The following is an 11,540-nucleotide window of genomic DNA, read 5'->3' on the forward strand; positions in this document are numbered from 1 at the left end:
AATTATCACAACTTGATTCAAAACGATTTTCAGGTTTTCTAGGATTTTTTGTCTACTAAAGCTTCACGATGAATGGAGCAGTGAGTAAATTTAATTTCAGATGCAGTTTTCTTTATTTGAGAAATAACACTAAAATGTTTTCCTGTTGTCAATCACTTATAAAATTTCATTTGCAGTTACTCTATCATGAAGCGATTCGCAAAAGAAATACTCTTCGGAAATTCGAACATGTTCTTCGAACGAATTTATCTTCTTCGAAACGTATGTAAACTAGGATACAAAATTCGAATCAGTACTTTCATCCAACAGCAATGCGAAATACTCCCTGTGTGGTTTTTTTTTTTTTTTTTTTTTGAATAGATGTCTTTTTTATGGAATTTGCCATTTCATGAATTCGTCGACTTTCTGTATCATTTGATTATAGAATATTATTAAGTTTATAAGGTATTTCTCTCGCCTTCTTAGCCTGCCTTTGTAGTGTAATGGTCAGCACAATCAGCGCGTATTCGATTGGTCCGTGGTTCAAGTCTCGGTGAGGGCACTGCCCATTTTTCATCTCTCTTGTTTCAAAAAATTACCTAATGTCTCTACAGTGGCGCCCGAACTAAAAAGAAGCTGGTAGATGATGATGCTCCACCGCCAGGATTTGGCGACTGGGTCCCATAATTTCAAGTCTTCCTTTAAAAGGGGTAGTGTATAAAGTATTTCTTCCGCCTTCTTAGTATGTCTTCGTGGTGTAATGGTCAGCACACTCGGCGCGTATTCGAGAGATCCGTGGTTCGAGTCCCGGCGTGGGCATTGCTTAGTTTTCACGTCTTCTGCTTCCAAACTCTCCTAATGTCTCTAATTTCTAAGTCCATTAGCTGCTTTTTCGTTGAATAATGTTAAAACGATATCTTTAGCTGCTGGTAATATTAGGTTTTATCTAATAGTGTGAGCCTGCCCAGTCTTGGCAATTCTTAGGCTTACTAGGCCTATTTTTGAAATCCCATAATTTCCTCTTAAAATATTCTTCAGATTTATCCTTTAAATTGGCATGTTTATATTGAAAATGTCGTTTATGATACGATGGTTGCATACTTTTGATTGGATAATAGTTCACCACAAACACCACATTAAGGTTGCGGTTCCATTTCATCTCCATTCCAAATAAAAACAAATCATAAATAGCTTTCATTGTATCTTCTGTAAATAACTTTTCTTTTCTTTTTAATATTCTCAGTGCTACTAGATTGTCCTGGATCCATCACCTGTGAATCATCACTTTTCCACTTATTCAATACTACCCATTTTTCCATTTTGAAAATCTGGGTTTCTTTTATTATTATTATTATTGGAACTATTTAAATACACAATATATTACGAGTTCTTTAAAAACAAGCGACGACACGATATTCTAAAATCGCGCAGAAAGGTAAGAAATACAAAGCAACAAGAACACAAAATACCTGCTGGTGGAGACAGTAAATTGACGTAAAAAAATATTCTAATTGAAAATAGAGCAATATGAGGCAAAACGTGGTGGCTACATAAAAACATGCTAATAAATCGGTCAACTCTAAAAGAATTGATGAGATATTATTATTTTTATAGGAACTTATTTTTATTTCCTATTAAATACAACATCCTTTTCTATTACTCTTTTAAAAACATCATTTATGACAAATTTTGTTACGTCTGAGGCTAAAAGAATATTTGTAGGAAAAAAAACGTGTTGCGCTTATGAGCGTCTATTGACCTTGAACAAAGCTCAGATCGCATAAATTTGCGAGCGTTAGAGAAACAGGATTTTGAGGTACTTATTTTGAACTTAATAGTTGAAAATACTTTGTTTCTTTGCGTACCACCAGTGGTACGCCTAGCTAGTTGAGAATCGCTGCCCTAGTCCAACTATTCCAACAACGCACTCCATTTGTCGCACCAAACACACTCCAAATTGAAAAGACAACTGAATAACGAAAAACGAAGGTTTCACAATGCAGTGTAGCCAATCCAAAGAAGAACAGCATAGATAAATGCACCGACCCGATAGCTCACTACTGTATTATTTTAATCTCATAAAATTTATTGACTGTAAATAATAAGGTCAGAAAAATATAATCAGACAAAGACTATCATTATATTATTTATTTTAAAATATATATAGTGACAACACACATTTTAAAATTATAATACAATGTTATTAATGTACTTGTATGTATCTTTAGTAAGAGCTTTTGTAAAAAGGAAATAACAAAATGAATGAATAGATGAATTTATTGACATATTATTAAAATGTTGACATATTTTTAAAATAAACTTTAAAAAATTAAAAAACTTAGAAATTAGACTAAACTAAAACTAAAAATTCTAAGCATTCGAATAAGCGTTGTATCACAGTAAAATACGAAACCCATAACGAGCATGTTGAAACTTCGTTCACACTAAATTTAAGACTCGATCTGTAAGAAAAGGCTAATAACTATTACACTAATAAATAATACTATGCCATATTGCATATCTACAAAGCTAATTGAAAATCGTCAAACACAGTCTTAATAAGGTACTCTTGGACTGTTTTTCAATCCTAATTATACTGGTGAATTTTGAGTCCTTTCAGAATCAAATCTGAAGAGATAAAATTAGGAACAGTATCCTTTTTTTTACGTAGGAACAGTATCCTTTTTTTTATCCTTTTTTTTAATTGTTTTAAGAAAACTCGAAAAAACAACTATCCAGCCGGCCCGTTTGCCTGGCATCGATGTTGAGTCAAAATTCCAGTATTCAGCGGCCTTAATTGGCTAGAGATGGAACTCTTCTTTTGCTCTCCGAAAAGAAAAAATACGTCCTTTTTTAAAAACGGCCTTCAAACATCAGTCAGTCGAAAATTATATTTAAAATGAAAGTTAAAATTATTTGCGATTTTATTCAATGACGAATTAAACTTTCTAAAGAGTTTGCTTTTTCTAGCAGAATTTACTTTAAAATTTTGCTGTTTACCGCCAAATTTTTTAAAAAGTAATATAAAATAGGCAAATTTGCATGTCAGAGTGCAGCTTGAACCTATGCAATTCAGAGATGTACAATCAGAATGGGGTCTACTTTTGTAAGCCTTGTTTTAATTAACCAGTATAATATCTAAAACCAAACTGTTACTTAGCAGGTTTGCAAAAATAACATTGCTTGACTTGATAATTAGAAACAAATTCAGGATTAGTGTAAAGTTCGTTTTATGATTAATACAACTGTGTGAGGCTGAGTATTAGATTGTTTAAAATATAACGAATATCTATCTTACTTTACGGAGTGTGATTACATTTTGTTCGCACATTATAGGTTTTACAGTAAACTTAACTTATTCTTAAACTTATTTTAAATTACAGAATATTTTCAATCCCGATATGCAGAATATTGCAGCATATAAGAGATAATTGCCAAATGTAGGAGATGAAAATACACATCTAGCTACTTAACGAACGAATTAAAAATCAAGTCTTGGCTTCTTAAATCTGTCAAATTTTGAACGTTATTAGCTTTTGCTAATTATACTGTCTGACATAATAATAAGAATATTGCAGAATAAGAATTAATTGATGCTGAACTATAATATGTTGATTAGTACAGGAATAATGCACCGTGATAAGACATTTAAAGAATAAAAAATTAGTCACAGTACGAAAATAATAAGCCGAATGTATTTTTTAACATACGAATGAAATTCCTGTATTTTTCTTTCCTATGGTACGAATGCAAGCGTCAAAAGGTTTTAAATTTTTATTTTAAATACAGTTGTAATGGAAGTAAACAATTTATTTCTGTTAAAATTGTTGCTTTCGCAATAGTTACGACACGAAACCTTAGATGTTTTAAAGAACACGTTTTTCCCCTTTCTAAATTATGCTCAGCTTCGTTTACTCTGACTTGAACAAATCAACCCAATGTTAAACACGCTTCAGTGCTCAGTGCTCCAAAAGAATTCTCCATTTAGCAGGCGGAAATTTTAATGATTACAAGAATTTTTTTACCCGAAATGCAATTTACAAGGCTTTCTTAGAAAATGAATAAATCCTACTCGTACATAAAAATGAATCATTGCATCCATTTCGAATATATAAAGCAAGTTTTCTAACTCCCAGATACAGCATTAAGAACTTATCCAAGTTAAAGAACGCATCATGTTTTGGCTTGCACTGTTTGTGTTCGCTTCCTCAACTGTGTCCAACGGGTATGGGGACTGTCAGGCTGCGAAATATTTAGTTACAATGGGAGAAGATGAATTATTAGAAACAGTGGAGTGTGTTTCAAAAAGTGAGTTTTGATCTCTATTTAAAATTAATGCAGTGCTATACAATTTAGAACATGAAATTTTACATTTTAAGGGAGAAAAGTCCTGCGATTTAAGTCTGGAGTACTGATGTACTTCGTTCCATATGTTATGATAAAATTCCTCATAAAAGCCCATTTATATATATTGTTTACGTTTTGCTGAATCCAAAATCTCTAAAATTGATTTGAAGTAGATTCAAGAACTAGAAATCTAGTCCCAGGAGAATAGCTAAATTAAAAGAAACGCAAAGCTATGAGAAATCACTTTATAATTTTAATCTTCCAAAACCATGATTTATACGTGCTACATATTGAAAACTCACAAATATCTTTTTTCTGGCTACTCAAGTAAATTTAGAACTAGGGTTTTAAGGATAGTACACTCTATTAACAAATGAATTATTAAAAATAGAGCAAAATTCTAAGGTAAGGAATTACATGAATAGCAAAATTGTGTTATCTTTTCAGGTAAACAAAGAAATTTTCAATTTTTAACCCTTCACAGGCGGATGTTAATTTTTCGTTAACATGTAAAATCATGTCCTGACAAAATAAAATTCGTAGGCTCGATTAAGTATTGAAAACTGACAAATGAGGAGATAAAAGAACCTTTACAAGCAGTATTTTATGAATTTATCATCCGCATACCTTGGTAAGTGGTGCCATCATGTGAAATTTGAGTCCTTTTGTTTATATTTCGCCCGCCTTTATACGTAGAAGATTCTTGTATTTCTGACATTCGGCAAATCAGAAGATCATTGATAAACCTTTCAAATGCAATCATTATATTAGTGATTAAGAGGCTGAGCAGTTTAAAAGCAATAAATACCCTTTTTAATAATATATTTATTGAAATAAATTTAAATACATTTGATTTTTAATATATCCATAAATAACTTCTATCATCATTTGTATCTCTGTTATAATTGCTAAATATATATATTTCTAATTTCACATTCTAAGCAATCGCTACAGAATCCCTTTTATTATCATTATAAGTTTTTACATTTTTTTTAATTAAAAACATTTAAAAAAACTTTTAACGGTAAAGACTTCTTTGAGATGTTAGAATGTAAATTGAAGTTAACAAGAAAGACATTTATAAAAGTCATTTGACCCCAATTGCTTAACTAAGGCAGCTTCTTTAATTTCATTAATGATATTGCATAACATTCATAATCAAATTAAACTTTTTTTAAATGTTTTCAGCAGTTAATATAGTTACTCGTTGTACACTAACTTCCATACCAAATTACTTTAAAACAGGCTTAATTAGAAAATTATTATGTGCCTTGAGAAATTAAATTAATAGCAAAATAATAATTTACATTCAATTTAATTTAGGTGAAGATCCGCTGGTATGCAAAAAATTTGCAGTTTGTGAAAAACTCATGGCACCTAGGGTAAGCACAATTGCTCTGAAGCTTGTTTTTATACATTATATTTTCATATTGATGTACTGCGTACATTGAACCACGTATAGTATCTAAATGGAATATGCAGAAATTTTAAAATTTTCAGATGATAAAAATCAAATTAATTAACATAGAGCGTACGTATCTAATAAACGCACTTTGTATAAACGTGTTTTGATTTTCCAGATTCAATTCACATTAGAAGATTGTAGGAAAGAACTTGCTGCTGAAGAGCCAAAAAAGTGCTCTTCCTCTTCGATTATTTTTGAAACTCCGGAAGTACAAAACAAGGTAAGAATTTTCAAAATTATTTCCTTGTAAATATGAATAAATCCAAATTTGATTATGGAAAGGTAAATTTAAAAAAAATCAACAATTTTTTTCGAACGAATTTTACCATTTATTACAAACCTAGTTTATGTTTTACTCAAAAGCATCCTTTCATGTATTTATATCTAAAGCTCTTTTTCTGCTGTTGTTGTTGATATGACTTAGATCACTTGTCTGACAGTAATATCAGAACAAGCCCACGAAATTCATCCTGGCAAGGAGTGCAAGACTGGGCCTGTCGTTCGCAAGAGGTTTGAGCACGATACAGGTGACAATACGACTTCGCTCAGTATCGTCCACCAGTTTTAATGGAGAACATCCCGGAGGACGGGTGCGAGGGTCTCGCACTCCTCTTCCCCTACCACAGGGTTTGGGGAGGACTTTCAGCTCACCTCATATTTAGAGTGCTCCCATGCCGCATGGTACATTTACAAACATCCATGCCTTCTCCGGGACTCGAACTCGGGGCATTCAGTATTGCAGTAGGCTGTACCATCTGGACTGCTGTTCGTTTTCTTAATGTATTTGATTTAGGACTTAACTATAAATATGGAAAAAAATCAGTACAAAATGTCTCAACTTCGAATTTTTTTTTTTTTTTTTTTTTTTTTTTTTTTTTTTTTTTTTTTTTTTACCCTTAGTTGAAGACTTTTCGGATAAGAAAAGAAACAGAAATTTTGCCGACCTATGGAACATATAGCTCGCTGAGTAATTAGCTTGAAAAATTAGATACGCTATCATGGAGGACTGAAAAAAAATATATTCTACTTGTTAAGCTAGATTTGCTGACCGCTACATATAACATACATGTGAAAAGAGTGTCTTTAACCCTTCCTTTTCAGTTAACTGTTATTTAAAATGTAATTCTAAAAACAAGACATGTAAGTAGATTACAAAAGATTTAATAACAGAATACTTTCAGTATAAGATGAGAAAAATGACAGCGAAATCTACAGGTTTATCAATGTTTCAGTGCGAGAATGTATTCCATAACATTACAGATTTCAGTTACAGTTTTAATTCAGTTGAAATTAAATTTTCTTTACAATATGGCAGTAGAACCTTTTTTTTATTTAACAATAAAACTTTCTTAGATTGTAAATTAATCTTATAGCGTATTAGCGATGAAATAGGTATTAACTTATAGCTATGAAATATTAACTTAATTTTTACTTTAAGCTTCAGACTTTATTAAACTGCCATACGAACTATACATACATTTGTTTTCAAACACAAAATACGCTTTTCAGTCTAATAAAAACCAGATACTTTTCTTTTTATTCGCAAATAAGAAAGTAAATAACACACTTATAAAAGTTTAACTTCTTCTTCTGTGATATACATAGAGAATTTCTTTAAAGGTATTATCATCTTGCAACCTAGTTGCTCTATACAGGGCATCTCAAAAGGTCGTTGTCAAATTTGACATGCTGGTCTGACATACCCTGACAAACAAGATTTACGGAGGAACTTGTGTCCGAAAATGGGAATGGCGACCGCTAGAGGGCAATGTTCGCAGGCTTATGAAAGAGTAGGAAGTGTATTCATTTCAGGCGAGAACGCAGCAAGAGAAGGATGAATCGGTTTACTATAATAACTCAGTACTTTATGGACATTTTATGTGATATTTTGTGGAAAGAGTGTTGCTGGGTCCAATAGTTGACGTTCCAGCAGCTACATGCCGAAACACGTGGTTTCAGCATGGACAATTTAATAGCAGTATGTGGGAATACCTCTATAAGACATATTTTGGTCGCTGGATTGCACAGCCGGAACAGTCGCATGGCCACCACGACACCCCGACTTGATTCCCCTGAATATATGCATGTGGAGATAAATGCAGTCTATGGCGTGTCTATGCTTCGAATTATCCTAGTGTCTCTACAACGTCGCCCGAACTAAAATGGTGGTGGATGATGATTCTCCACCACCAGGATTTGGCAAGTGGATCCTGTAATTCCCAGTCACCTTTTAAAACGGAGAGTATATAAGGTATTTCTCCCGCCTTCTTAGCGTGCCCTCGTAGTGTAGTGGTCAGCAGACTCGGCACATATTCGAGAGGTCCGTGGTTCAAGTCTTGGTGAGGAAATTGCACATTTTTCACATCTCCAGCTTCGAAATAACCCTTAATGTCTCTACAAACTATCTTTTTAATTTTTCTTACTTTTTTTATTTTTCATGCACCAGGATATTATACTGGAGATTGTTAAAATTATCTGGATTCAAATATTTCCTATATGAATACGGTTTATTTTTTACGAAACTAATTGATTACATAACAGTGGACTAGATAATACGTATATTAAATGAACCTGTACTTCATACCAAGTTTCATACAATAAAAATTTAATTTTGTATTAAATATTGACTTATTAAATAAAAAATGAGTATTTGCAGGTAAATCAAATTGTGTCATTTCTGTTTCTCAAAAGACATCTTCTACTCAAAAGAAAAAGGTAATATTTCAAAAGGCTACTTATTATTGTTGACCTTGAAAGTACGAGTATAAAGGAACAATTGTCATATGACTGACATTTCGGAAAATCTCAATAGAAACGTCTCTCAAACTTTCCATTTTCAGGAAGGGCGTAGCATATATACACGTCATATTTCTGTTTAATATGCTTCACATAGAAAATTATTAGTTTGCAGAGAATGGGAATGGGAATCAGATATCTCAAGGAAATTATGGTTTAAAAATAAGTATTCAATCATAGCTAAACTAATTAAAAATAATTTTTTTTTTATTTGAAAATGTGAAACTGTTATGTTTCAGAGTCTCAAATGCATTTCTATTACACATTATACGTCATTTTATATTTCAGATATTTGAATGTGTTGCAGAAAAAGTTGAAAAGGTAAATAAATTTTATAATGCCTTCCTTTTTAAAATTTACTGAATCTGAATTCTAACAAATTTTAAAATAACATATTCAACGAAGATGTTGTATTTTCATTAAATGATTAAACACATTTCATTAAATTATTGAATATATTGTATTTCCATTAAATAATTATATTTATTACTAAGTTCTAACCTCGAACTACTGTCTATATGATTTTTATCTAATTCTATGGAGGAATGTATTCATTACTTTTGAAACAATTTATTTAATAAATTTCCAGTATTTATAATCAATCATAACCTAACTTTGATATTGTGGGTTAATAATTCTGAGACGTGTAATTTTATGGAAATATTCAATGATATTAACTATCATATTTATTAATTTCGATATTTTTCTAGGAATTTTGCATTAATTGATTTCTGAACTTAATGAAACAAATTCTTTTCAGCTTACGTTTCCTGAGAAGAAAATCATGTTTAATTTTGAAGTAAGCTTTTTAACAACATTCTTATAATTTTCAAAACAGGATGTATAAATTTGTAAAAAGGAAATGACACTACTTTAAAATATATCTATAAAAATTGCTCCACTTGAATATGCTTGGATATGCTGATCATTTTAAAATGGTATATCTGCTATTATTTTTAATTTTTATTAGCAGAGATTTTTATTACCACAGGTATCTTGAAATAGAAATTTTACTCATTTTTTCTCTTAAACAGGAGTTAGTATCGTAGTCATCGTAGGAATTAAGGAATTATTGTTTTATAATCAAAATACTTTTTTTTTTCAACTTCTTATGCCTCATAGCATTTTAAAATTATTATTTAAAATTTCAGTAGGATTTTTTTCGACATTGAGAGAGCTTTAAATCATCAGTAGATTTTACGATATAATTTTAATTTGATGCTTAAAGATGGTTTCAAAGTAATTATAAAAGCATGCTTAACAAAGATGGGAATTATTAATATCATATATCATTTACCATCTAAAATATTGTTACGAAATACGTCTATCTGCAGTAACATAGCTTCTTCGCAAAGCGGGTTTAGGGTTGCCAGAAAATGACAAGGAAAGGGTTGCCAGATTTTGCGCGAAGTCGCCCATTTGGTGAAATTTGAAGACAAAATTGGCGATATTACATAGACGGAGCGAGAATATTCTAAAACGAATTCTTACCGGTTTACCTCAGAATATTCTCGAAGGCAGGCCAAAAGCTATATAAACCCTGCCTGTTGACATCAATCACTCCAAATCCACAAACCCGTAGAACGCAACAATATTTATTTTAAACTACGTAATTTTATTTGTGTCTAATTTAGCTTCAATACTTTTATAAAAAGTAAGCTACTTATACAGTATGCTATTGATTTAATTTTACAAATATAAATAGTTGAATCTAACAAATTCTCGGTTTCTCAATTAATATTATAATGTATCCCTCTAATTTTATTACTTTTATTGCTGCTAGGAAGCATTTTTGCTACATTATATATTAAATAATAAATGGTATTTTGTACCTCTAATCAAATATTAATATTTTACAGGAATGTGCCAAAATGTTAGCTGAAGATCATTGCGAGAAGGAAGAAGGTTAAATGGAGTTATTTATTTTTAGAATTAAATCTTTTACTTTTCACTGATCTATAAATAATCAACTTTTTCATTTGTCATCTCACAAACGAGAAAAGAAAACATTAATTGTATTATTTATTACATTAATAAACATCACATATTCAGTTTTCATAAACATTGCGACTCACAACTGAATGTGATATTTTGGTGAAAATTTTAATGTTACTTTTTATTATTGTTATTTTGAAGATGATCTATTCGGGAATTATTTACACCTTTCGCCTTTATAATATTTAATTCATTTGTTTTGAGTTTTTTAATTGCAGTAAATTATAAGACATGCTTCCAAGTGTTAGTGAGTAATTATTAAAATGTAAGCTAGGGCAAAATGCCGTGTAATATGACCGCAGCTCGAGATGGGAACTGTACGATACGTTTATAAAATTGGGAGGTGTATGTATGTACCTGTCACATATGGAAAATTGCTCAAATTTTAATTGTCTTGGCTTTTTACAATATACATATTACAGCACACCTGAAATTGTATATCGCACGCAATACAATTTAAAATGAAAAATAGAATACAGTTTTTCAGCTTACTTTACAGCATGTAAAATTACGTAAATATTGAATCTTATTGCTGAGAACGATGCAGCGAGAGGTGTTCTAGATCTAGAGATACAAGCCTAAAAAGTGCTGAACCCTAGCGTTGACCAGGAAATAAAAAGCTGTGACACGTATAAAATATAAAGGGAAAAACTTTTTTAATTTATTGATTGATTGTTAGACGTAAGCCAAAATTTATTTCTGCGGAACGTAGCTAAGAGGAGGAAAAAAATATGATAATTGACATATTTCACATAAAAACGTTTGATTCAAATTTTAAAATTTTAACTGTTTAGTCTAATTATTAGCAAATGCTTCTTAATAGTTCACGAAATTATCAACAGTTTTACTTTCGTAACATTATATTGGAATCCGTTTTTAGTTTCCTTTTTTTTTAAATTACAATTTTAAAATACAAAACGAACTGCGAAAGAAGGAATATCTTTCATATTCCAAATCA

General features: G+C 30.9%; 1 protein-coding gene across 1 annotated transcript; it reads left to right on the top strand.

The window, feature by feature from the left end:
• The first annotated feature begins 4,123 nt into the window (after positions 1-4,123).
• Positions 4,124-10,553, top strand: LOC118190989 (uncharacterized). The gene is made up of 6 exons (XM_035361781.2): positions 4,124-4,287; positions 5,650-5,708; positions 5,907-6,011; positions 8,876-8,908; positions 9,348-9,386; positions 10,447-10,553. The coding sequence occupies exons 1-6, from the start codon at positions 4,155-4,157 to the stop codon at positions 10,495-10,497; spliced, it is 420 nt and encodes a 139-aa protein (XP_035217672.1). The 5' UTR covers positions 4,124-4,154; the 3' UTR covers positions 10,498-10,553.
• The last annotated feature ends 987 nt before the right edge of the window (positions 10,554-11,540 follow it).

The sequence above is a fragment of the Stegodyphus dumicola genome, chromosome 2 (genome assembly GCF_044657685.1).
Source record: "Stegodyphus dumicola isolate Sdum_Otavi_A_Nest chromosome 2, ASM4465768v1".
Lineage (NCBI taxonomy): Eukaryota > Metazoa > Arthropoda > Arachnida > Araneae > Eresidae > Stegodyphus > Stegodyphus dumicola.